Below are 27838 nucleotides of genomic sequence, written 5' to 3'. Positions count from 1 at the left end.
TTATAACAATATTTACAGATTACAAAAAGGAAAAACAAGACTATACCACTACAGAAGAAACAAAGTAAATAAAACTATGTGTATGTGTAAATAACAAAACTTGCTAGGACCCTATCACACAGGCAAGAATTAAGACCACTCTCCTCAGAAAACATAATTAACAAAAAAGGTGGTCAAAACCCAGAGGCACTTAGCAACCATTGTGTCATGCAAATCTGCTTCTTAGCTGAACTCTTCAACTCCCAAATGTACACTTTTCCCTCTCCACTGCTAAATTCTACAATCTTTCCCTGCCATCAGACAAGCTTTTCAATAAAAAATGTTCCATGTGAGGTTCATAGCAATGTTAGATGCTCCTCCTAGAATTTTGGGGTTTCCTGCTTCTCTGTAGTTCTGGGCACCCAAATAATAAGAAATTGACCAGCCAGCATTGTCTTAAACTAAAAACTTTAAAAGATGGAAGAAAAAATAAAGTGGCTGAGAAGTCCAACATACTGCACCCAAAACACACATGCTTTGACATTTATCTCAAGCATTGTCTTGGATTTTCTTTAAATGGAAACTATTGCACATCACACACAAAGATATGACTAAAAATGAACACAGTGTCACTTGTTTCTACTCACAACAGTACAGAATCTTCCTCTCCACTAAATTCTTGAGTGTTTCATGTAGTTTAGACATGGATACTGATACACTAATGAAAGCTCAGATGTTCCTAGGGAGTAGGGGTGAACTAGAACTTATTTCTATTGCAGGAGTAGTGCCCAAAATGCATTTAAGTATGTGTACACACACAGAAACACAGTTTCTGCTCAGAAGAGCTTACAATATAAGATTCCAGTTCTGGAAACTTACATACTTTGCACAAGTTGTCCTATTTTAATTCAATGGGACTACATGTGTGTAAAGCTGCATGTGTATTTGCTGGATCAGGTCCTTAATAGTGAGACAACATACAAATTAATATTGAAGGCAATGTAAGATACACATCTTACTTCCTTCTCTCCTTATGATACTGTGACCTGACCATCCTTGCCCTGCTTTTCTCTCCAATAAGTTAATATGGAAGTCTTAACCACACAATCTTTGTTTCCTACGTTTAAAAAACAAAAATCAAATGGCTAGATCCTAATTAACGTAGCCAGGGTCATGGCCAAAGCAGTTCTATGTAGCAGCATAGCCTGAATCAGTTTCTTAAACTGCTGGGATGACCCAGTAAGGGTAAATCTTGTTCACACTTCTGGAGGAGGAAAGGTGGTATTTACAGTTGTCTCATAAAGGCATGTCCACAGCCAGCTACCAATTATTTTGCCAGTGTTAGAAGTGAATCTGAAGAGGATTTACACTAAACTAAGCATCAAGATTTCATGGGACATTCTAGTTCAAAAGCAAGCTGCTAGATGAGGAATGTTTTCAAATGATGTGCAGTTGTGAGTGATATGCCATTTCAAATATAAGTACAGGTATTAATGAAAATGTTACCAATATAAACCAGACTGGCCCTAGCCAATTGTTTTAAATGGACCATAAGCAGATGAGTACATCTTGTGCTGACTCAGTGCATAGGATGAATATCAGCCGACCTGAATCGAAATATTTTTATATTAAATGTAACTGTGTAGAGTGGTGTGCTGGTTGGTAGCTTCTCACCTTTCAAAGATGCTGATTCTAATCACTCCGTCTTAGTCACTGATAACCCAATCATGGTACAATGGTTAAGTGAGTTCTGAGATGACTGTTATTCACCACCAGCCAGCTGTCACAGCTGGCAGCATTTGTTCAGAGAAACATGTCAAGTTTATTTAAAATTTATGGCTGCATTTTCAGAGAGCTTATAAATAAAATGCAATTATGCAGATACTTCAACTCGCAAAACATTTATCCTGAAAAATTGTTAAATAGATTTAATTTGAAACCCTCTGGGATAAATCTTTGTTACAAAATTGTTCGATTTAGCAGGAGAAAATGTAAATGAGTTCTGCCTCTCAGTTTGCATTGATCAGTAAGATACGTTACTTATCACTTGCTTACAAGAGCTGAACTAATACATTTTTAAAATCTAACAAATGCAGGTTGTGCCTAAATATGAGCTATATTTTCTCCAGCGGTAATAATACACCAGTTCCAGCAGCAGTGAGCTGCTCACCATGAGCACTCTAAGTGCAATTTCTTCTTTAGAGAGTGGAAGGGTTCTGGTGTCCGTTTTGACTTCAGGAGGTGTTTTGTGTTCCCTTTATCCCCATGCAATCCAAAACTCTGATTCAGAATATGATTAGTCATTTGTGTAGGTCCAGAGCTGCTTTGAGAAATCCAGCGTGGAAAGTATGGAAAAGAAGGTTTAGGACCATTTGGAGGGTCTAGATTCTAGGATCCCAATTCATTGGCGCTCTTAAGCATGTGATTATTACCACTGTTGTTCAGGATAACATTTAAGCACATAGTGTCTTCATTGCATCTTAAACACACCTTAAATGGTGTCCTTTACTAAGGATGTTTCCTTGAATTGGGACCTAAGGAAACTCCAAGTGATACAGAAAGCAGCTGAGCTGACAAGCACAGCGCTCTGGTCACTACTCTGGCTCTCTATCGATCATTGGTCCTGTTTTTGAACTTCAAAGCTCACCAGTGGGTTAGTTAAGTAGCATGGTGATAGAGATCTGAAAGCCCTCTCTACAATATAGTTTCCACTGGTGGAGCTGCACTGCTGGCATATTATGCATCCTATTTTTTGCAAGTGCAGTCACTGGGAGTTACAGGTGCTCGGTAGTTGTCAAGATCAGGCCCCTAAATACTTTTAGAAAACTTCCTATTTAAAGTGTGCATTAAACAAGAAATCTGTTTTGGGACAAGTTGTACGGCAATGAGCCAGGAGAACATGCAGAGAGTGTTCTTACAACTGGATTCATCTGTACTTGGGATTTTTAATTGTGTATCTAGTATGAAAAACGAATACTCTGTAGGTCCTAGAGAACAGACCCATTTGATTCCATGGTGAAGTTTGAGAAAAATCTTCTCATTAAAGTGTATAATTGTAACTTCAGTGAATGCTAATCACTTCAAAATGGTCTTCTGCACAGGCCTGGCTGAGTAGGTCTCAATCAGTTTGTGGTGCAAGAATGAATGTTAAAGTTGTTGGTGACTGAAAAGTCCTCAAGTTCTTGAATACAGGGGTCTTAATTATCCTATCCAACCCACCAGTGAGAGTGGGTGATTTACACAGGCCCTCTCACAACCATAAGATCTAGCAATCGGTGTGTGTCGGGGGAGGGGGAACAGCCAATTGCTCCCAAGAACTCTCATCAGAATAAGAATTGGTTAGATCATAAGCCAGATTCACTCAAGCTATTCTCCCTTGACAATGCACTCCCTTCATATTTCTACAGGGTGGGGAGAAGCTTTAGTTTCTCCCCAGGGTTCCACAAGAGCCCTGCCCGCAGAGACTGCTGATACATGACTCCAACTCAGTACTATGTCCCTGCCTCTTTCAGCCCCAAAGATGAAAGAGTTGAAAAGTGATAAGCAGCTAAAATCAGGGTGTTCAAATGGCAACCATTGCCTTCCTTCCCCTCCTGTACTACTGTTTACCTTAAACTCCAGGATGTTGAGATGTAATTGTGTGTAAGTTGCTCTGACGAGAAGCACTTATAGGAACGTATTGCATTACGGGCCATGTTACACTGTATTCTATGAATATAATATCCAGCCCTTGTACAAATGAGCTCCAGTAGCTAAAATTTCAGGGTTTTAAAACAATTGTTTCTGGCTTGCATCAAGAAAATTATTCTTGAATATGTGAAGAAGACTGTAAACTGATGTCCTGCCATCTTCCTCAGTTAATGCTGAGAGGTGCTGAGGACTGGTAACCCTGAAACCTGAAGGTATTTGAAATGTCAACAATGATAACCATTTCACTGCTGATCATTTTAGCAAAAATATTTAGCTAATATGGTAACAACCCTCCACCTTTTCATGTGCCAAAAACCTCCAGTTTACCCCTCTGACAACTTTTATAGTTCAATTACTTGTCCATACCAAAATCTGTGACACATACTGAACATGTAAGGGTAGTATAAAATCAAATTTAATATTTGAATAAGTAACATTGGGAATAGTGTATGGACTTCAATTAAAATAGAATTTTAAATGGAACTGCTACAGAATTTCTAGTCTATTCCACCAGAGTATCAGATAACATAGGTTTTGTGGGGGACGGGAGGGTCTCATACACAAGGACAACTATGGTTGCAATAGGAATCATAAATCTGATTTTCTTGATTTCTAGGCATGTACAGAAAACTTCATCAATTTAGCTGTTCTATTTAATTTTCTTGTTTGAGGAAAAAAGTGATAGAAATGTACTACATTCAGTTTGCTTTAGTATTTTCCCATGTGTATAATCAGACCATTGGTCCTTAATCTATGTATCAGGAAAAAAAATGACAAATATATAGAAATTGTATTTTTCTCTCTCTCCTCCCACCCTTCATATTGCACTTAAATTGTGAATTCTCTGTGGCTGACACCGTTATCTTCCCATGTATTAGTACAGCACGTAGCGCATAGGGGAGCACTGATGCTGAGTGGGATTTTCTGGGTGCTAGTATAATATAACTATACTTTATAGATATTACTTTTATAAACATTTAAAAAAATAGTTGCACTCTGGAACGGGATGATCTGCTGGTATGCTTATATTGCTCCAATTCTTTTAAAAGTTACACAAATGGTCTAAAAGATGTCAGCAGGCAGAGGGATAAAACTTGATTTTTCTACAATACAAGTGGATTCAATTGTCACAAGTGCTATTTCATATCACTTCGGTCTCATACCATTAAAAATACTTTAACTTGACAACAATCAACCTAAAATAAGATTGCTGAGCAGGATTCACTCATAATGAGAAGTATGAATTCAAGAAATTACTGTTTGTCAGTGTGTGTGTACTTCTGCTTTGGCATTGCAGATACAGATTTTAACTTCTGGCAATGAGAAGTCTTACTCGTTACTACATTTTTTCTATAGAGTTTCTTTTTGGTCCTTGGCTGTTTATATTTTAAACTGTCCTTATCAGGGAAAGGACTGGTTAGAGCTGTACTTGATGGCAGTAGCTTTGGGGAAGTCAATTTTACAGTTGATTGAGTTCTTGGTGCCGCCACACAGCATGAGGAAGACCTCCGCAAGAGCATGTTAGAGTTTAAAATGATGGGGATTTTAGAGCTTTTAAAGGCATCACAAGATGCTCTAAGCTGCTTTGTGGATGAACTTCTAACAGAGGATGTTCCAGCACTCCATTTGCAATTATGACAGTACTCCCAAGTGCATTTTGAGCTGTTCCAGTCATGCATGCAGCAGCCAGAATGGTTGGATTTATTTTTCTCTTGATAGTCTCGATTAAAAGGTGTCTGAAAACATAGAGGATCAGACAGTCTTGACTGCTTCAACTGATGCATGGATTTTGTGGAACTGGGTCGATTGCCAAGCATCATACTGGAAGATACTGTCAGGTCTCTTGTCTTCTCTTTTAATATAGTCAAGTGCTGCATCCTTTCAATTTCCAACAGACGAGATATTAATTTCACAACAGAGCTTTCTGGTGGTGGATTAAAGACTACCTTCCAGTCATCCCATTTTGATAAGGCCAACTTTTGTAAGTCCAGGTTATTGAAAGGTGGTGGGAGAAAATCAGGGTATGGAAACACTTCATTTTGGTGCTTAGAGGAAGCTTTTTCAATGTTTTCTATGGTTTCTGGTCTTAAGTTCAGATCCATATATTTGAAATAACTAAGCAAAACATCATTCACTTTTTCACTCTCAGATACATCACCTTCCTCTGTTAAAAGACTGTTCTCAACACTACTGTTTTGCAACTTCAAATTCCATTTGGACACAGAGAGAGCGTCATCACTACTACTTTCTGTAGCAGGATAGGAGTCAGCTGTGGTTTCATTTTTGACCTTGAAAAAATCCCCATCTCCATTTGTCCAGTAGATTCCTAATGGCATCTGCTGAGGTCCCCGGTAAGACACTGTGTGACAGCTGTTCATATGGGCCCCCACCAATGTGGGATTAACAGTAAAGAAGTTTAAAGAATTACCATGTGAGCTGGAAAGAGTTTCCACTAGAGGCTTATTGAAGACTCTGGAGGGGAAAAAAAAAAGAAAGTATAGTGTAGTTTTACTCAGGGAATTGGTAGGATAAAATGCATTTATGCGAGCCCTTCTGACCCTACTGAAGTCAATGGGCATACTGACTGACTGCAATGGAGCCAGGATTTACCCTATCTTTTAAGGGGGCTAGCTGTTAATGTTGCATATTACAAGGAGAATAATGACTCTGTTCAATTTGTATTGAAAAGGTAAATTATAGCTTTGGCTCAATCATACAGCAACCACTTTTTAGGGAAATACTCATTCAGATACGACTTAATGCTTCTGCATACCAAGGGCCAACTCCTACTTGCCTTGCTTATGTAAACAGTCCTACTGTTCTTGGCATAAAACTGTTCTCCATTCATTAAAATATCAAAAGTGCATCTCCATGATGTTCTCCCTGCCTGAGTTGCAGCCCTTCTACTTTTCTTCTTCCAGATGGACTTTAAGGCCAAATATTCAACCAGTCACCTGTCGCTCTGCTGTATTGTTATGGAAATTTAATATTAATTTTACAAGACTCTTACTTTGGTTTCTTTAGTGTGTACCTCTAAGGGGAATGTTTGACCCAAAAGCCCTACAGACATCATACATTCAGATCCAAATATTGAAACTGACCTCAGAAGAACAGCTCTCTTCTAAATTTTTCAGGACCCAAGCAAACATACATAAAAGGGAAGGATTACCAGCTTGCGTTCCTCGGATTGTGAGGGGGGAGAAACTTTGCACTACTATTGTTAGTGTAGAATTACAATTTAGTGTAGAGGTTGTTTTTCAGATCAGCTGTAAGACTGAAAAAACTATACGCTAACAAAAATACAGTAAGGTTCTCATCAGAACACATGCAACAAATTATGTTTATCAGCCACCATTAGTGGTCTTTAGTTCTGTTTCAACAAATGTCAGGTTGTGACAAAGCTCCAACCTTGTCTCAGTGGGTCCCACGCTTCCTAGCAGATTATGCTAGCCTCAGAGGCTCCCTGTGACCCTCCATGTAGCCCTTCTCTCTCTAGAGGCAAGGGTCACAGCCTACTGAGTCATTTTCATCAAAAACCAGCAAGGGAGGTGAGGAGAAGCTTTCTTCCCTCGCACAGTCTCTGTTGTCTCCCAGGCTCAGTGATTAGTTAGAGAGGGGAGGGGGGACCCCGGGCCTGCCTTCTACTCCGGGCTCCAGTCCGGGGACCCTGATAATAGCAGCTCTTGGTAGCTGACTTTTTGGAAACAGGACGAGTATGATTCCCTGGGCCACCTCCCCACAGCAGCCCCCCACTTCCTCAATATCTACGTCACCCTTACCTCAGGGCCTCCTTCCTTGTGCCTGATAGGGTTTGTACTGCTCTATTTCTCCAGTAGCGTGGCTTCCTCCTACAGCTCCTGCCACACGTGCCCCCACCTGACTGACTGGGAGGTTTTTAACTAGTTTCAGCCAGCCCTTGATTGGTTTCAGGTGTTCCAATCAACCTAGCTGTCTTCCCTGCTTTCTGGAAGGATCTTAATTGGCCCCAGGTGTCTTAATTGACCTGGAGCAACTGCCATTTGCTTACCCTGGTAACAGGGATTTGTTTAGCCTGCAGCTAATATATCTGTCTCCCACTACTTTCCTATAGCCATCTGGCCTTGCCCCGTCACCGCTATACAGAAAATCTAATGTCATAGAGCACCTTTTTTTATTTAATGTATCTAACTCAAAACAGTTTACAAGGTAATGAGTTAAATATGATCTAAGATATTTAGATTATAACTAGGGAGTGAAAATTATAGTGTAATAACTATGTAGGAAAATAGAATAGACATATAATAGTGTAAAACACTCATCTATCCCTTGCCTTGAGGTGGCACATTTTTTTCTACATTAGTTTAACTGCAACATTTGTTGTGTGGTTATTGCAAGATAACAGAATATATACTTAACACAGCTTTCTTAAGGGTATCTCAAAAATTAAACAGTGCTCTTTTGAGCTGTGAAAAATTCCAAGTTTTGAACACAAGGTACCTAAACGTGAACCTGACCTGAAACACCTTCATATGAAACTTTAGAAAAAACATGATGCTGATCTGCAGCTTAGACGTATCGCTAATGCAACTGAATCCCTTTGGGAATGTTCTAACATTCTGGCAAGTTCAGATTCAGATGCGGATGTTTTCTCATTTAAACAAAAATGTGATCTTGTAACTATAAGCAAGGAGAAAGGCACTACCACTGAACAAATCAAATGTCAATTAAGTGCACTGGTTCTAAATGTTTGTATATATACACACTGACTACACTGATAATACAGCACAGTCTTCCACTTGTGTAAATTGCAATGGTGTGAGTGACTTTGTAGCAACTGGTGTCTCCTCTCCTAGATCTTTTTTTTAAAAAATTTAAGTACATGAGACCTAGTGCAAGTCAGGTCTATTCTAAAGGCAAACAAATGTTTCTGAGTTTCAACCCAAGTCTTCTCTGGGAGAGAAATGTTTACCATTATTCAAAGAGGGAATGGAAGCCAACACTAGCACAGAAACCATCCCTAATCTTCCTCATAATTTTGCAACAAAATTTAAAGAAGGGTTTCTACAAGTCTTTTCTAGCATATCACTGCTAGACGGTAATCCAATTTTTTATATGTTTAGCAAATGATATTTCAATATTCTGAAGGGTGAGATATTTAAGTGCTTTATAATGCAAAGAACTGGAAGCAATGTGTTATGTTTTGTTAATTGGATCAGCCAAGACTCAGCGGAGAACTCATGAGAGAGAAATTATCTGTCACTGTTTTCAAAGTGTTACACAGTCCCTATTTCCACATCTCACAAGTCAGAAGCCTGTCTAATTATATCACATGCAGTCACGTGAGTGTAAGACTCACAATAAAGTTGTTAAGAGTAGGCTGAATCAGAGGACCCTGTTTATAGACAGAAGGATTATCTGAGCATTAAAACTGCTCAGTTTTCATTGAAATGTACAGGGAAAAGTACAATGTCACTTTAAGTGGAAGGGGCACATAGTTTGATACTAGCATGGAAAGCCACTCAGATTTCTCTAGTCCCACTGCAGTGGGAGGGGGGAAGTATAAAGGAGAAGATGACAAACAAGGCAAAATAATGTATATCTAGACTGTACTACCATTGTATAGGACCCATCACCCTGACTAACTCGGAGGTAAAAAGACTAAAAGTTAACAGTGCAGACCATAATTCTTGGGAGTATTAAAGGGTGTATTGAAGTCTTTTGCCCAAAACAGCTAATATATATTCTGGAAGAAACACTTTGGTACATAATTACTATGCATCTTGCAAACTCAGATGAATGAGTAGGAACTATGCCTGAGAAATTGAATCTGCTGCACAGCAGAGCTATAAGTGAATCGGGGAAAATATGAAAAATAAGTTTATCCTTATTAGAAACACAAACTCCTCAAAACAAAGTGTTCCAAGAAAAGAAGCTTGAGACACTTGAAAAGTCAGTAACAGTGAGCAATTTACTGTACAAGGTGTCTCAGGCACGAAGGAAATAGAAGTCTGGACAGGATTCATGACTAGTTTTAGCCGCAAGCTTCTTAATTCAAATGCTCAGGAAGAGCCTATATATTTGGAGAGGAGCTATAAAATACCTATGAGGAAAGCTTGGCAAGTTAAGAATGAAGGTACATTACCAACTAGGGTAAATATACTGGTATTCAATTGGAAAGAATTCTAAAAGCAGCAAGAGATTTTAAGGCAAATTTTAAACTGACTTACACCTAATGCAATTCAAGGGAGTTGGACAAGAGTGTAAGTTGTCTCAGAATTTGGCTCACTAGCTGCAATGGAAATAGAATATGACTTCCTTTTTGAAATGCACTGTGTAAGCCAGTGTTCTGTGAACTGCAGTTTGTCTGTGAAGCAGCTGGTGATGACTCTCCTTGTTTGCAGCTACTACATTTCATTAGACAGTTACATTCAAATTAAATACCTCCCTCATATTACTTTTTATGGAAGCAATTGCAGAGGCTGTTCCTGGAATGTTCTGCAAAGGGAAGAGAAGTGTTAGTGAAATTCTCTCTCTATTAAGATGTGATCTTTGAGAAGACTTGACAATACTCATTACTAGGTACCATCTATTCGTTGGCAGAGTACAGAGCAGCACTGCCTAGGGGACAACATCTCTCAGTGTTCTTGATCTAATGCTATCCATGGAGCCCAGAAGTGGGGAGGGATTCTCAGGATTTATTAAATGGGAACGAAGTGGAGGAACAAGGAGAGGGAAATAAGTGGCAAAGGCACTTTCTGCAGCTAAAAGATGCAAATGAAAAAGTGAGAAGGCACATACAGTAGCAACAGAGCTTTCAGGTTCTTCCTATACACAGCAGCATTCCTTCTTTCCTGCTTGTGAGTGTATTAGTGTGAATTAAATTTCACATTAACTTGCTAAAGGCCATGCATGCTCTATTAGGTTTTACCAAATGAAGATAATAATTATTAAAATATTTTCTAGGTAATTGTGCAAATACAGCAAATATTTTAATAGCAATTACAGTACTTGTTGGGGGACATGAGTTCAGCAAAAGCATTACTGGAAAATAATTAAAAGAAAATATTCTTTTAGCCCTCATTAGTACTGCAGAAGAGGAGAATAAAGATCTGCCAGTAATTCAGCAGACAGTTTATTTGCTACACACTAGACTGTGATGACAGAGCAATGCTGGTTAATTATTGAACCTACTGAGAAACATATCAGGAGCTTTGCCTTATTCTCTTTACTATTCCAGCTGTTCACAATGTTAGATTACTGCAGCCTCATTCCCTGCCCCAGAAATTAGGGAATAGATTAGACGAATAACAGTACACTGAGAAGAGCTGATAAGCTTTCACCATATACTCTATTAGGAATTTACCATGAGCTTAGGATAAGAAGGGACCATTAGATCAGACCTTTAAATTTCACCCAGATACCCATATATTGGTCCCAGTAATTTGTTAGACTAAAACATTTCAATCCTTGAGACTAAACAGTGTGTTACATAGGCAGAGTCCAGGCGGAACCGAGGTGCCACCGATGCTCAATGCTCCTGCAATGGCAGAGTATTGATTATATGAGATGCCCAGATGACCCCAGCAGGTGAACCATGCCTCATTCTGCAGAGGAAGGTGAAAACCCCCCAAGGACCTTGCTAATGAGGCCTTAAGGAAAATTTCTTCTTGACCTCTGATCTAGTGATCTGTTTGATCCTGTGCATCTGAGCTAGACACATCAGCAAAGCATCTGAGAGAGGATTATCTGTACCACTTTAGAGCACTTGTCCACCCTGTCCACTGTTGTGGCTCCAGATGTGGCAATCATCGATACTTCAGAAGAAGGGGGAGGGAGGGAAAGTTCCAGAATACATCTGGTCAACTGTGCACCAGGGGGAAAAAATCCTTCTGAAAAAGGTGGATTCAGAGATGTTATGTCCTGTCTCACTATTACTGAACCTATGTTACCAAAAAAATCCCACCTCTGGTTATTACTGCCATGGTTTGGACCATACTGTGGATAGGATCTTAGTTATTTCTAGTATTTTAATATAATTTTAGACATATTTTAATGTAAGAAGATTCTATAAGAAACTGTTTTCTCTGAGTCACTTGGTGCCGTAGCACAATTGCTTCTGCTGCTTTTCCTTGAACAATATTAGGCCCTGATCCTGCAAAGACTTAAGAATGTGTCACTTTTATTTACCTGAGTAGTCTCAGAGAGTAAGATTACACATATGCTTAAGTCTTGGAGGATCACAGCCTATCATACAGTATGAACAGTTTAAATAGTGTGTTTCCTTTTGGTGCTCAAATATTAAATACAAACAAAAAAAATCAATGTCACTCAAACTTGATTTTGTAGGCCTATCTGGGCATAAGTTATTTGACATAAGACAGACGTCATTTCATAATGATGGGATCTAAATTAGCTGTTGCTGTTCAAGAAAGAGATCTTGAAGTCATTGTTGATAGTTCTCTGAAAACATCCGCTCAATGTGCAGCAGCAGTCAAAAAAGCTAACAGAATGGTGGGAATCATGAAGAAAGAGATAATAAAAACTAAAGATCATAATGCCAATATATAAATCCACGGTATACAGGTTGAATATTGTGTGCAGATCTGGTCACCCCACCTCAAAAAAAAAAATTAGGATTGGAAAAGATACAGAGAAGGGCAACAAAAATGATTAAGGGTATGGAACAGCTTCCATATTCGGAGAGAGTGGGAGGTTTCAGCTTGGAAAACAGATGACTAATAGGGGATATGATAGAGGTCTATAAAATCATGAATGGTGTGGAGAAAGTGAATAAGGAAGTATTATTGACCCCTTCACATAATACAATAACCCAGGATCACCCAATGAAATTAGTAGGCAGCAGGTTTAAAACAAACGTAAGAAAGTACTTCACACAATACGGTCAATCTGTAGAACTTGTTGTTAGGGGACTTTGTGAAGGTCAAAACTATAATGGGGTTCAAAAAATAATTAGATAAATTCATGGAGGATAGGTCCATCAATGGCTATTAGTAAATATGGTCAGGGATGCAACTCCATGCTCTGGATGTCCATAGCCTCTGACTGCCAGAAGCTGAGAGTCGACAACAGGAGACGGCTCACTCAATGATTGCTTGTTCTGTTCATTCCCTCTGAAGCACCTGGCATTGGCCACTGTCAGAAGACAGGATACTGGGCTAGATGGACCATTGGTCTGACCCAGTATGGTCATTCTTATGTTCTTAGTGGGCAGGTGAATGGAAGGTTAAACCATAAATAGGGGCTGAGCAAGCAGTATACTGGAGTCAGGATATCTGTGCTAGCTAACACAAGCAGGAACACCCTGGTACTAGGGACAACAGACAAGATGTAAAGATGTAAAACTTGGAATGTAAAGATCAGGTTATATATGACCAGCACAAGTACAGAGCATGCTGGATAGGGATTGGTTCCTGAAAAGTAACCAAGCCAATCATGAAGTGTATGATGCAATGTATAGTTAAGAATTCATGTGTTATCAGTGTTAGTAAAAATGCATATAAGGTAACATTTTTCTGTGTAACTTTGGATGTGTGGTACACCCTATACCTGCCCCCTGTCCTGAGTCTGATCAACTCAGCGTAGTTTTGCTGTATGCAAGATAAAGGAACCTGAATAACAAGACTAGAGACTGAGTTCTTGGGGAACAAGGTGGAAGAGGTCTCAGGAGAACCACAACAAACCTATGCTAAGAAACAGGGAAAATAGGAAAGCAGAGTTCTTAAAGGCCAAAAGGAAAATGAGCCATATTAATTCTGGGTGTAAGAAGCCAAGATTACCTTTGAAGTCAATGCAAGTTGTACAAATTTAAGGCATTGCTGAATTTGGCCCAAGTAAATTAAAAGGTATAAAGAGAGGTTATTCACCCTGTGCAGTAACTGTAGTTCTTTGAGATGGGTCACCCTATCAATGCTCCACCTCAGGTGCACGTTTGCCTGCAATCGGATATTTTAGGTAGCAGTACCTGTTCAGCCTGTGCAAGTGCTCTACTCCACCTCATGCTGTGCACTGTGGCTACATAGAGCTGTGCAGGCAAACCACCCTCAGTTCCTTCTCTATGGCAAAGCTCTGTAGCAGAGAACTCTGAAGAAGAGGGGAAGCAGGGTGTGTAATGGAGCACCCATAGGGGAACACAATGCAAAGAATTACAATTACTGCACAGGTGAGTAACCTCGCCTTCTTCTTCAAGTAGTGTCCCTAGTGGTGCTCCACTTAAGGTGAGTACTGAACAGTATCCTCTCAGGAAGGGGAGGGACTTTCGGAATCTAGTCCAAAACTGAAGACGGTACAGTACTGCCAGACACAGCACCAGAAGCTGTGTCATGATATTCAGAAAAGGTGTGTATGGCTCTACATATTTCAGCAATGGGAACATTCTTTAGAAAGGCCACTAAAGTAGAAAGAACTCTTGCTGAATGGACTAGTACAGAAGAATGTTGGAGATTGAGATTGATAAAAAAGGGTAATACAGCTAGATATTCATGGAGAAAGTCTTTGCGTGGGAACTGGAGATCCATTAGAGCTGTCCACAATAGAGACAAACTATCTGGGAGATTTTCTAAATGGTTTATTCCTGTCCAAGTAAAGGTTAATGCCATTCTAATATCAAGTGTATGTAATACCACATCCGCCTAATTCAGGTGGGGTTTACAAAAGAAGCACCAACTGGATGAGGTAAGGAAACCACATCTTTCTTGGCACATCAGAACAACCAGAATAACCCTGGCCTTGTCTTTCCTTCTCTTGATCAGCACCTTGGATACCAGAAGAGTTGGAGGAAACGCATATAACAGACCTGACATCCAATGAAGGAGAAAGGCATTTCCCAAGGAGTGGTCGCCCACTCCGCATCTCGAGAAGAACTGGAGGCACTCTTGTATCTGGCCGTGACAGAGGTCTACCTGCAGGACTCCCCAACACTGAAATATGCAGTGGAATATAATGGAATCTATGTCCCACTTGTGATCCTCAGAGAAACATCTGTTGAGGGTATCTGCGATGATGTTCTGAATGCCCAGAAGATAAGCTTGCTGACATGCTGATATGATTTCGTATCACCAACTCCAGAGTTTCATTGCTTTGGTGCAGAGGGAGGGTGATCTCACTCCCCCTTGACAATTGATATAAAACATTCATGACTATCATCTGTCATGATCTTTGCCCCAATCAATGGCATAAAATGGAGATGTGCATTCCTGACCACCATGAGTTCCAGCAAGTTCATGTGTAGAGTGCTCTTGTGAGACAATCACCTGCCTTAAGCTACATGAGTGTTAAGATGTGCTCCTCATCCCAACAGGGAGGTAACTGTTTTTAGATATGGTTGAGTGAAGAGGACTCCTGTGCAAATGTTCTTTCCACCAGTTGAGGCAGAGACTATCTGTACCTGATGATGCTGGGGGGGCACAATTTAAAGGTTGGGGGCGGGTCATGTGACTGCCCTGACATGTCGCCTCTGGGAGGAACCTTCCGGTCCAGGGCAGCCAATCTCATCAGCTCCTGCGGCTGCCTGTGAGAGCCGGCCTGAGGAAGTGGTGGTGGCCTGCCTCCTCTGCTCCCTGCCCAGGCCTGGCAGCTGGAGAATGGGACTGAGTGAGCCAGAAACGTGCCGGGGCAGGGGTGGGGGCACAGCCAGAGCCCCCCTTTTACCAGGCAGCCTGGCAGGGAGCAGAGAGGGCAGGCCTCTGCCACTTCCCCAGCTGGGCTCTCATAGGCAGTCACCACGCTGCACAGGGGCATTGATTCAGAGCTATTACCCTCACCCAGAAGGAGAAGCGGCTCCATCCTGCCCCCTCCGCTCCCTGTCCAGGCTCAGCTGCTGTGGAGAGGGGCCAAGTAAGCCAGAAACGTGCTGTGCAGGAGGTGCAGCATGAGAAAAACTGAGTCCCGCCGTCTCCCCAACAGGCAAACCAGAGCAAGCCCTGCAAGGGCAGTTCAGCACTCGCAGAAATCTGGGGAGGGTGTGACCCCACGTGCCCCACCACATGCGTTGCCTCTGAGTTGAGGGACTTCTTCACAACAGTAGGCACCCAGAGTAGTTTGTTCAAGCTGTGTTTGCTTGGCAAATAACCATTTCTGAGCCACCTGTGGAGGCAGCGCACGAGCAACCTGACCTGGTTTACCACAAAGTCCCAGCTGCCAAATGCCCCAACAACTGGAGACAGTTTTTGACTTATGTCTGGGGGCTGATTTGAACAGTAGTGACTAAATTTGATAGGGTTGCAAACCTGTGCATTGGGAGTTACGTTTGGCAACTATTGCATCGAAGCAAGTTCCTATGAACTTCCATCATTGCATTGAGGCCAATGTGGACGTCTGAATTTTTAATTGCAGCCCCAGACTGAAGCTGTGTCTTCACTAGAGAGTTACAGTGGCACAGCTGTACCGATGCAGCTGTGTCATTGTAAGATCGCCCATGTAGCTGCTTTATGCTGACAGGAGAGAGCTCTCCTGTCAGCATAATTAAACCAACCCCAATGAGCCGTGCTAGCTATGTTGGTGGGAGAAGCTCTCCCGCCAATATAGTGCTGTGTACACTACCACTTATGCCAGTGATATAATTTATATCACTATGGGGGGTGGTTTTTTCACACCGCTGAGCGACGTAAATTTTGCCAACAAAAGTGGTAGTGGCCTGAGAAATAGATCTATGGTCATCTGAGTGGAGACCGAGGTCTCGCTGTAGGAGCGTCCCTTTGCAGCCAATCGTCAAGCTATCAGAATATTAGGATTCCTTCTCTGTGAAGGTAAGCCACTACCACTGACAGAACCTTCAAAAACACTCTGGGAGCAGAAGAGAGAGACCAAATGGAAGCACTCTGTATTGAAAGTGGTTTTCGCCTCGAGTGCAACATCAGAAACTTCTGTGGGAAGGGCGAATCACTATATGGAAATATGCATCTTGTAGGCTGAGGGCCAAAAACCAGTCCTTTAAAGCCAATGATGGTGGTATTGCTGCAAGTGTTACAAATATGAACTTCTGTATCTTCACAAACCTGACTTAGAGTGGGTCCCCACCTGCTGTTCTTTTTCAGAACCAGGAAGTACCTGGAGTAAAACCCCTTTTCTCTGTGTTTTACAGTAACTGCTTCTGTAGCACCTAAGTTCAGGCGGGAGTCTATTTCCTGCTTTAGAAGGTACTTATGAGATGGGTCCATGAAGAAGGATAGGGAAAAGGGGTGGGAGGGAGCGAGGGAAGTAAAGTGGATGAAACATCCTGCTCATATGATCTCCACAAATCACTTGTCTGTAGTGATATGCTCCCAAGCTTGTCAGAAGTGAGAAAGGGAGGAAGGCATGCGAACAGTTGCAGATGGTAAGAAGAAGGGGGAAGGCAACTCAGAACCTAGACCACCCACCAAAACTGGCGTTTTGAAGATGAGGCTCGTGAGGTCAATGCTCGTGTAGCACACAGTCTCTTTTTCTGGAACCTCTGCATCTTTTGTATGGATTCATAAGATCTCTGGGAGCTAGGGAATTGAGCAGGACGAGATCTCTGTGCTGTCTGGGACTTATTAAATTTATGCTCAGCTGTGTAAATTCCCAGAGACCATAAAGTGGCCCGGGAATCTTTTAATGTATGCAGAGACTTGTCTGTATTCTCCACAAACAATTTTAAGCAATTGAAGGGAAGGTCTTCAACTGTATTCTGGACCTTCCTCAGAAATCCTAAGAGCTGAAGCCAGAAGGCCCTTCTGATGACCACTACCATAGAAACAGAGCGAGTAGCTGCGTCAGCGGCATCCAGAGAGGCCTGCACAGATGGTCTGGCAAGAAGCTGATCCTCTGTAATGATTGCCTGGAACTAGTCCCTCTGCTGTGGTGGTAGATGCTCAATAAACGAAGTGAACTTTGAGTAGCTGGTGTGATTATATTTCACCATCCACAACTGATAGTTAGCAATTCTAAACTGCAGAGATGTAAACAAATATGATTTGCAACCAAATAAATTTGAGATACTTCTGAATTTTGTCATGTGGTATTGATTTACCATGGTGCTGCCTTACACATTCATGTACAGCCTTGACAACTAGGGAGTTGGGAGATGGATGAGAAAACAGAACCTCTGAATCTTTAGATGAAACATAATATTTCCTATCAGCCCATTTACAGGTGGGCAATATTGTTGCTAGGGTATGCCAGATTACTTTTGCAGGATACAGAAGAGCCTCATTAATAGGTTATGCAAGTCAGGCAGATGACGCTGCGTGCAATATATCAAGCAGTTTATGTTGTGACTCCTTAGTCTCCTCAAGTGGAATTTTGTAAGGAGTTCGCTGTCCTTTCAGTGAATTCCTGGAACTGTTTGAAGTCGTCAGCCTGGGATGGTGAGGCAGGCATAACTGCTTCATTGGGGATGAAGAAGAGAGGTTGGTTGGCAGGATGATTCTCATCTCCTATTTCTCAAAGATATCCTCTTCTGGATCAGACCTTTTGGAGAGAGAGGAGGAGAGGGACTGTCTACCCTTATCATGGCAACTAGTGATGCTAAGGGCCCTAGAGAATTGTTGGCGGTATGCTGCCCATAGATCCTAGTATGGCCAATGAAGGGGGTCCACATGATGTAGGTGAAAAAACTCAAGCTCCCTTTCCTAGAGTCCTATTGAGAGGATTCTTGAATCTTCCACTTAGAAGCTCTAGGGGAGTATTGCACTGAAGTGATAGAGGCAGTCAACTTACTCAGGAGACCGATGTATGGAGAGAGAAGGCAGTCCCTGGCCTGAGTGAGAAGCTGGATGGAGGGAGCTCTCCATTATAAGGAAACACATTTTAATTTCCTGGTTCTTTCTGGGTCTCGATTTTAAGACCAGGCAAAAATTTCCTTGGGGAATCACATGCACGCTGCTATCCCCCACCCCCCCAAAGTGTAACGGACCATACCAGGACTGCCTGTTGCTCACTAGGATAGCCTCCTGGCAGAGAAGACAATGTTTAAAAGTTCGAGAGCCAGGCATATCCACCCAGCAATCTAAAGTTCCCCTCAGGGAAAAATTGAAAGTACAATGGTCCTTACAACCATTGTTTTAACAAATAGTAACAATAACTTAGATAAGTAAAACTATGAGAAAAACTGCAATTGAACTAAGCTCAACTTGGACTCCATCTCAGGCCAAGGTGCTTGAGAAGGAACTGAGGATGGTTCGCCAGCACAGCTCTATATAGCCACAGCGCAAAGCACAAGGCAGAATAGAGAGCATGCATGGGCCGAACTGGCACTGCTCCCTAAAATCTCTGATCAAAGATGCGTGGGGCGCATGCGCACCTGAAGTGGAGCACCCATAGGGACACTACTTGAAGAAGAGCTGTCTGTTTTATTGGTGTTACGGTGTCTGGTTTATTGAGTGTTGCAGAACTAACTTACTTTTTATAATTAATTAAAAAGGCCACAAGAGTTTGCATGGTTTAACAATTAAAAGTTCAGTGGAACCCCACACATACAGGTAAATATATAGGGAGTCCTCGGACTTACGACGCCCAACTTACGTCGGATGCCACTTACAACGCTTTTCAACTGACTGCCTGTTTCGCACTTATGACGCTCAATTTGCAAAAAGTTCGCTTGAAATCGCTTCCTGGTTGCTTTATACCGGTATGGAGCTGGAAGGAGTCACTTCTGATTGGCTTCAAGGCAGCAGGGTAGCTTGTTGCCAAGTAGGGTTGCTGCTTGTTTTTGATTGGCTCCCGGCCCTGGGCTCAGCCAATCAGAAAGCTTGAACAGTGATTGGCTGAGGCTCAGCATGTGTGCCATTCTCCCTGGCTTTCTGAGCAGCATATGTGAGTTTATATGTTTATTTGACTGCTGTTTACAAAATACAGTGTACAGTAAACACATTGATGTTGCAACATGAGTCATCTATAATTCATTTAGTACAAAAATCTGGGTTATTGTGGTGAAAATAGTGTATCAAGCCTTGGTTCAGGAACCAATGCCCCCTTCATACCATTGAGTCCTATGGGAAAAGCGGTTTCGACTTGCAACGCAATTCTGAGGAACGAATTGTGTCATAAGTCCGAGGACTCCCTGTATTTCATAATATCTGAATTATTGATTACATTAGTTTTATATCTAATATTTTAGATAAAGGCATTTGAACAAAAATCTAATGGATGAAAAAAATTATTAGATCTTATATGCAGTAATGGATTAAACATGGTTGGTATAGAGTGAGTTCAGAACAGTGTTTGTAATCCTGTGGATGCATTGCAATCTGTAACTGAACTTCTGAGCACCATCAATTTATTAATGGTATCTCTAGGAATAACATCAAAGACTAAATTTTTGAACATCATACTTGAACCACTCAATGCTCAAATGGAAGTTTTCAAAAAGCATAACTTCCTGAGCCCTCCCATTCCTTAGAACATTTGTGTACCACATGTAAGGTCATAGAATCATAGAATCATAGAATATCAGGGTTGGAAGGGACCTCAGGAGGTCATCTAGTCCAACCCCCTGCTCAAAAGCAGGACCCATACCCAATTAAATCATCCCAGCCAGGGCTTTGTCAAGCCTGACCTTAAAAATGTCTAAGGAAGGAGATTCCACCACCTCCCTAGGCAACGCATTCCAGTGTTTCACCACCCTCCTAGTGAAAAAGTTTTTCCTAATATCCAACCTGAACCTCCCCCACTGCAACTTGAGACCATTACTCCTTGTCCTGTCCTCTTCCACCACTGAGAATAGTCTAGAACCATCCTCTCTGGAACTACCTCTCAGGTAGTTGAAAGCAGCTACCAAATCCCCCCTCATTCTTCTCTTCTGCAGACTAAACAATCCCAGTTCCCTCAGCCTCTCCTCATAACTCATGTGTTCCAGACCCCTAATCATTTTTGTTGCCCTTCGCTGGACTCTCTCCAATTTATCCACATCCTTCTTGTAGTGTGGGGCCCAAAACTGGACACAGTACTCCAGATGAGGCCTCACCAATGTCGAATAGAGGGGGACGATCACGTCCCTCGATCTGCTCGCTATGCCCCTACTTATACATCCCAAAATGCCATTGGCCTTCTTGGCAACAAGGGCACACTGCTGGCTCATATCCAGCTTCTCGTCCACTGTCACCCCTAGGTCCTTTTCCGCAGAACTGCTGCCTAGCCATTCGGTCCCTAGTCTGTAGCTGTGCATTGGGTTCTTCCGTCCTAAGTGCAGGACCCTGCACTTATCCTTATTGAACCTCATCAGATTTCTTTTGGCCCAATCCTCCAATTTGTCTAGGTCCTTCTGTATCCTATCCCTGCCCTCCAGTGTATCTACCACTCCTCCCAGTTTAGTATCATCCGCAAATTTGCTGAGAGTGCAATCCACACCATCCTCCAGATCATTTATGAAGATATTGAACAAAACCGGCCCCAGGACCGACCCCTGGGGCACTCCACTTGACACCGGCTGCCAACTAGACATGGAGCCATTGATCACTACCCGTTGAGCCCGACAATCTAGCCAACTTTCTACCCACCTTATGGTGCATTCATCCAGCCCATACTTCCTTAACTTGCTGACAAGAATACTGTGGGAGACCGTGTCAAAAGCTTTGCTAAAGTCAAGATACAATACATCCACTGTTTTTCCTTCATCCACAGAACCAGTAATCTCATCATAGAAGGCGATTAGATTAGTCAGGCATGACTTGCCCTTGGTGAATCCATGCTGACTGTTCCTGATCACTTTCCTCTCATATAAGTGCTTCAGGATTGATTCTTTGAGGACCTGCTCCATGATTTTTCCAGGGACTGAAGTGAGGCTGACTGGCCTGTAGTTCCCAGGATCCTCCTTCTTCCCTTTTTTAAAGATTGGCACTACATTAGCCTTTTTCCAGTCATCCGGGACTTCCCCCGTTCGCCACAAGTTTTCAAAGATAATGGCCAATGGCTCTGCAATCACAGCCGCCAGTTCCTTTAGCACTCTCGGATGCAACTCATCCGGCCCCATGGACTTGTGCACGTCCAGTTTTTCTAAATAGTCCCTAACCACCTCTTTCTCCACAGAGGGCTGGCCATCTATTCCCCATGTTGTGATGCCCAGCACAGCAGTCTGGGAGCTGACCTTGTTCGTGAAGACAGAGGCAAAAAAATCATTGAGTACATTAGCTTTTTCCACATCCTCCGTCACTAGGTTGCCTCCCTCATTCATTAAGGGGCCCACACTTTCCTTGGCTTTCTTCTTGTTGCCAACATACCTGAAGAAACCCTTCTTGTTACTCTTAACATCTCTCGCTAGCTGCAGCTCCAGGTGCGATTTGGCCCTCCTAATTTCATTCCTACATGCCCGAGCAATATTTTTATACTCTTCCCTGGTCATATGTCCAACCTTCCACTTCTTGTAAGCTTCTTTTTTATGCTTAAGATCCGCTAGGATTTCACCGTTAAGCCAAGCTGGTCGCCTGCCATATTTACTATTCTTTCGACACATCGGGATGGTTTGTCCCTGTAACCTCAACAGGGATTCCTTGAAATACAGCCAGCTCTCCTGGACTCCTTTCCCTTTCATGTTAGTCCCCCAGGGGATCCTACCCATCCGTTCCCTGAGGGAGTCGAAGTCTGCTTTCCTGAAGTCCAGGGTCCGTATCCTGCTGCTTACCTTTCTGGAAGGTTTTCAAGGCTTAGAGTCACAAACCCCTTCAAGGTGCCACAAACACCCTGCTCTTCCCGGATTGCTAAAAGAGGAGAATGAGGGTGCCACAGCTGGGGCGGGGAGGGTTCCAGTGTGAAAAAGGATAAAATACTGCTATATATATGTTTGGTGCTATTTCATTAACAGTGAAAACTGAAGACTTGACAGAGTATATGAAGGATTTATTGGAAAAAAGAGTTAATGAATTGCATACCAAGATGGCAAGCCAATATCCTTTAGGTTTAACCATAGTACAAAATAGTTGTGGTCCAGAAGAGATTAAAGGCATTTACCAGAACATCAGAATTCATAACTCTGTTATCTCACTTTTAATTAAAATACCAATGCATAAATTCATAAAACTCCTTTGAACTCTACTCTGTTAGAAAATGTATAAGCTGACAATAAACCATAAGTATATAACTTCACAGAGTGTTAAATGCATGTTTTAGATGCAATTCTCTTGCTTGTTCACAATGATTTGACACCTTTTAACAAAACTGTTCAGTTTAACTGGATTTAGGTGTTAAGAATAAAACTTTTTTTTTTACCTGTTCACAGTAGTATTGCTTTGATCATGTGCATATCTCCAGGAATGAAACATCCCTTCCTTGCTATTATTTTGACTGAGCTGCAATAAGCAGAAAGAATATCTATAAAAATACTATTGATATATTTTAGAATAAGCACCAAGAATGCAAAATGAAATAAATGGCATAATTAAAGTTATTTGACAAACAAATCCCACCTGTGTTCTTCTAGTCGTATTTTTTGACAAACTAAGATCTGCCAGTTGTTCCACTGCTGTCTTGTAAGCATCCTGTAAAACAGAAGAGCAACTACAATATTTCGTAGGTGTGAAGACACTTTTCAGGCATGATCATTTATTTATCTTGGATCTTTTGGTCCAAAAATTATCCTCAGTTAAAACCATGCAACCCCATTCGCTTCAGTGAGGTTCCAAGTGTGTAACTGAGGGCTGAATTTAGCTTTCAATAAAACATTTAAATTGCTGTGTGAATTTAGTGCTCATGAACAGTGATGGCTTGAGAGGCCTGGAATCACACAGAAAAAGTACAGCACATGGGCAGGGCTTCTTTATACAGCAACGTTGTCCAAGAGAAATCACTTTTCTATAGGTGGCAGGGCTAATATTACTCCATAGTAGTTTTTGACCCACACTCATTCAGTTTTTGACCTCTCTGTTGAGACTGCCAGTTAGACAAGTTGTGAAATCTGCAGACAGAGAAAGCCATGGATTGGCTCTTTCCTCAGGCTAAACTGATTTGTCACAGATGCTCAATTCTTATTGTAATGTACTGTTAGAGCACATGGAGAGCAGCAACATGTGCACCTGGAGCAGTGGAAAGATTCCTGCTGTGGTAAACATGGCCCACTGAGCTTTAACTCCTCAAGCCTGTTTTAGATGCGTCAGGCTACCCGCCTCAGGCAATAAATCAGCAGCGCTACTGAATTCAATCCATGTGAATGAATGAGTTAGTCAACTTTCTATTGAGAACCTCATTCTGCTACCAGGTTGGTCTGACGGTACAGAGATGATGTCCTAACCCAGTGTCCCATCACCTGTGAACCTGGCCCCAAGAGTGGTTCCTGTTGCTTTGTCAGACTGGGACAGAGAAGAAGATAGGGAAGCCCTTATTCAGACTGAAGAATTCACTCCCTGAGGCCTTACTGATGAATTCTACAGAACTCTGAGGTGAATACTGACTTATTGCTCTAATTCAGAACAAAGTAACAGAATGTGACAATAGCTTTTGCTCTATTAAGGGACACAACTGGAATGCTTCGCAGGGCCTTCCAGGTTTGCTTCAACTATCTTGCTGCCATTATAGTTGCTAATTATGTAATGAGTTTTTTTGTGCTTTTGTGTGCGTCTGTGTGCATGTGTGTTTAATTGAGAGCATGCACACGACATGGGAACTTGCCAAATTAATTTCACATAGGCTGCTGAGCAGCCACCAAATGGATATTTCATCATTCTATCTAAGGGAAAGGAAAATCATGTTCAACAATATGAAGGGTCTATTCTCACATGCATACATGTAACTCCCCTGGAAAGGAATAGAAGATTGCTATATTTGCTCAAAAAATCTATATTTTGAAGGTTTAGATTCTGCAATCAAAACGGTCTTCCTATTGGTGAGGTGTAAAGTGCACTGAAATGAGTTTTCACTTTTTAAAACTAAGTACATCTTACAGTTTGACCTCATGCAAATCAAAGAGGGCAACTATAACTTTTAAAGAAAACTTGGAATATGAATAAGTGATTGGCCAATTACAATGAGAACGCTGTTCAAAAATGCAGTTGCCTATCTTTATTTGAAAAATTTTAAAAAAGAAACATTTTTTTTCCTAGTGGAGCCATAATTTCATTTATAACCCTACTTCTTCAGATGCATGGAGTGAAAATTACAGATGCAGGCATAAATATACTGACACATGAAGAGAAGGGAGTTACTTTACAAGTGGAGAACCAGTGCTGACAAGGCCAATTCAATCAGGGTGGATGTAGTCCACTCCCAACAATTGATGAGGAGGTGTCAATACCAAGAAAGGGAAAATTGCTTTTGTAGTGAGCCAGCCACGCCGTCCCTATTCAAGCCCAAATTAATGTTATATTTATTGTTATATTTGCAAATGAATTGTAGCTCTGCAGTTTCTCTTTGAAGTCTGTTTTTGAATTTTTTTTGTTGAAGAATGGCTACTTTTAAATCTTTTATTGAATGTCCAGGGAGACAGAAGTGTTCTCCTACTGGCTTTTCTATGGTACCATTCCTGATGTCTGATTTGTGTCCATTTATTCTTTTACATAGAGACTGTCCAGTTTGGCCAGTGTACATGGCAGAGGGGCATTGCTGGCACATGATGGCATATATCATGTTAGTAGATGTGCAGATGAATGAGTCTCTGATGGTGTGGCTCATCTGGTTGGGTCCTCTGATGGTGTTGCTAGAGTAGATATGGGGACAGAGTAGGCAATGGGGTTTGTTACCTGGGTTAGTGTTTCTGTGGTGTGGTGTGTAGTTGTTGGTATTTGCTTCAGGTTGGGGGGCTGTCTGTAAGCGAGGTCTGGCCTGCCTCCCGAGGTCAGTGAGAATGAGGGATCGTTTTCCAGTATAGGTTACAGATCGTTGTTGATGGGCTGGAGAGGTTTTAGCTGGGGGCTGTACATGATGGCCAGTGGAGTTCTGTTATTTTCCTTGTTAGGCCTGTCCTGTAGTAGGTGACTTCTGGGTATCTGTCTCACTCTGTCAAACTGTTTCCTCACTTCCCAATCTGTTTCCTCACTTTTTGTGGATACAGACTAACACGGCTACCCCTCTGATAATTTCATTTATGGCTTTTTAAGAGGTACAGTAGTGGTTTAGTCCTTTTCAACTTAAGTGTCTAATTTGTTTGATAGATTTTCAAAACCAACATTTAGGTCTGAAACCTATGAAGTTAATTCCAGATAGGTTTGACTTCAATTACTATCAAAAGACTGATATTTATTCTGCTCTTACCTTGTGCAACTTGCTTGAAAGAACACCTGTAAAAGACCAACAGTTGGTTTATGCTTACAGAAGTCCTCTAGAAAAATTTTCTCCATACAGAATTTTGAATAACAGGGATTCCTTACCACCTGTTCCAGTCTTGTCTCCCGACAGATAGTATTTATTTTCAGGAAGGTGGACATCATGTTCCAAATCACTGGTATGTATATTCTATAACAGTATTTGAGTTTCAGTAAGTGCAAAAACAGAGAAACTAAAGATATATGGTAACTATGACAATGTAGGTTTAATAACTTTATGAGCCAGACCGAGGAAGTGGAGAATGGAGAGAGCTGTTAACAGGAATAGCTGTGGGACAGAGAAATGATATGAAGTAAATACTTCCACTTGGCCTGCTGGGTGACCTTGGGCAAGTCACTTCCCCTATCCAGGCCTCAGTTTTCCCATCTATAAAATGGGATAATATTGACCTCTGTAATAAAGTGTTGTGAGATCTACTGATGAAAAGCAATATATAAGAGCTAGGTATTATTATTACTTGTACTAGACTAAGAAATACATTGAAAAGATAATATTGTGCATTCATATAGTGCAGGGGTGGCCAACCTCAGCCTGAGAAGGAGACAGAATTTACCAATGTATATTGCCAAAGAGCCATAGTAATATGTCAGCAGCCCCCCATCAGCTCCCACCCTGCTCCCAGCGCCTCCCACCCACCAGCAGACCGATCAGCCCCTCCCCCTCCCTCCCTGATCAGCTGTTTTGTGGCATGCAGCAGGCTCAGGGGAGGGGGTGGGAAGGGGTGGAGTGGGGGCAGGGCCCGTGGCAGAGCCTGGGGTTGAGCAGTGAGCACCCCCAGCACATTGGAAAGTTGGCGCCTGTAGCTCCAGCCCCAGAGTCGGTGCCTATACAAGGAGCCGCATATTAACTTCTGAAGAGCCGCATGTGGCGCCGGGGCCGCAGGTTCGCCACCCCTGGTATAGTGCCTTTAATCTCAAAGTATCTCAAAGAAATTTACCGATCACGGTCCTGATCCTGCAGGGGGCTTCATGTGGGCAGACCTTTTTTCCTTTGCAAAGTCCTATGAATTTGACTGGTGCTCCAGACGGAAAGCTGGGTCTGTCTGTATAGGGTTCACTACGAGATTGGGGCTTTAGGGTTGTGCATCAGTAACTGCCTGCATGAGAATTACCACTGGCTTTTTCAGTAACACTAGTTGTGTGCATGAAGTGATGTCCTTGTGTTTGTGGAGTCCACTGTTTGGTAATGTACCTGACCTCCTCCGCACCTGATCCACAGACGTGCTGAGTGTGTTACAACCCCAGCGGCAGAGTCTCGTTGTGACAACCTGTAGCCACTCCTGCTTTCCGGTTAGTAGGGGCCTGTTTTCACCTTGACTGGGAGGGGGGTCAAAGCTGGTGGCTGTGTCCCGCTTGCAGACTCGGGAGCCCGAGCAGAAGCAGCAAGGCTGCGAGGTGAAGAAGGGGGTCACGGCCAGGAACTACCGACCACTGAAAGGGAGCGTGCAAGTCGGAAACCGGCACCACAGCCCCGGACTCCCAGCGCTACGGCAGGTGGCGACGTCCCTGCGCCCGTGACCCGTGTCTGGTGCCCCCGAGGGCAGCGGTTTAAGGTGTATTCACAAAGAAACCCCGCCGGACGCGGCCAGGCCAAGCCCACCCGGGGGCGCTGGCTCCGCTCTGCTCCTGCAGAGCAGCGAGGGGGCGGGGAGCCCGTACCTGGCGGGAGTCGGAGGAGAGGCTGGTGCCATAGATGCCGCCTGTGAAGTCTCCCGCGTCCACAGCGCTGCAGCGCCAGCTCCTCCTGCCAAACCTGCTGGGGGGGGGGGGGAAGAGAAGCGCAGGGGCGTGAGGGGCAGGCCACGGGCCGGGCCTGGGGTGACCGGGCCGCCCCCCCCCCCACCTACCCTCGGAAGCTCCCGGGTGACTGTGTCGCAGCGACTCCGGCCCCGCTGGCGAGCCGGTCCATCGGACCCTCCTGCCGCCACCGCCGCCTCCGCTTCGGCCGGCCCCGCGCTGCGGCGTCC

General features: G+C 42.6%; 1 protein-coding gene across 2 annotated transcripts; it reads right to left on the bottom strand.

Annotated features, from left to right (window-relative positions):
* Positions 1 to 27838, bottom strand: FAM217A (family with sequence similarity 217 member A). 2 transcript variants are annotated; one of them, XM_084618816.1, is made up of 7 exons: positions 27719 to 27838; positions 27531 to 27627; positions 25917 to 26001; positions 25801 to 25826; positions 23025 to 23096; positions 22828 to 22907; positions 1 to 6141 (listed from the first exon to the last, which is right to left on the bottom strand). In XM_084618816.1, the coding sequence occupies exons 1-7, from the start codon at positions 27778 to 27780 to the stop codon at positions 4923 to 4925; spliced, it is 1641 nt and encodes a 546-aa protein (XP_084474942.1). In that variant the 5' UTR covers positions 27781 to 27838; the 3' UTR covers positions 1 to 4922. The 2 variants fall into 2 exon arrangements, with proteins under 2 accessions (XP_084474942.1, XP_084474943.1); XM_084618817.1 differs by having other exon boundaries at positions 27531 to 27624.

This window comes from Lepidochelys olivacea (assembly GCF_965140295.1).
Source record: "Lepidochelys olivacea isolate rLepOli2 genome assembly, chromosome: 2".
NCBI lineage: Eukaryota > Metazoa > Chordata > Testudines > Cheloniidae > Lepidochelys > Lepidochelys olivacea.
This window is presented reverse-complemented; position numbering and strand designations above follow the sequence as displayed.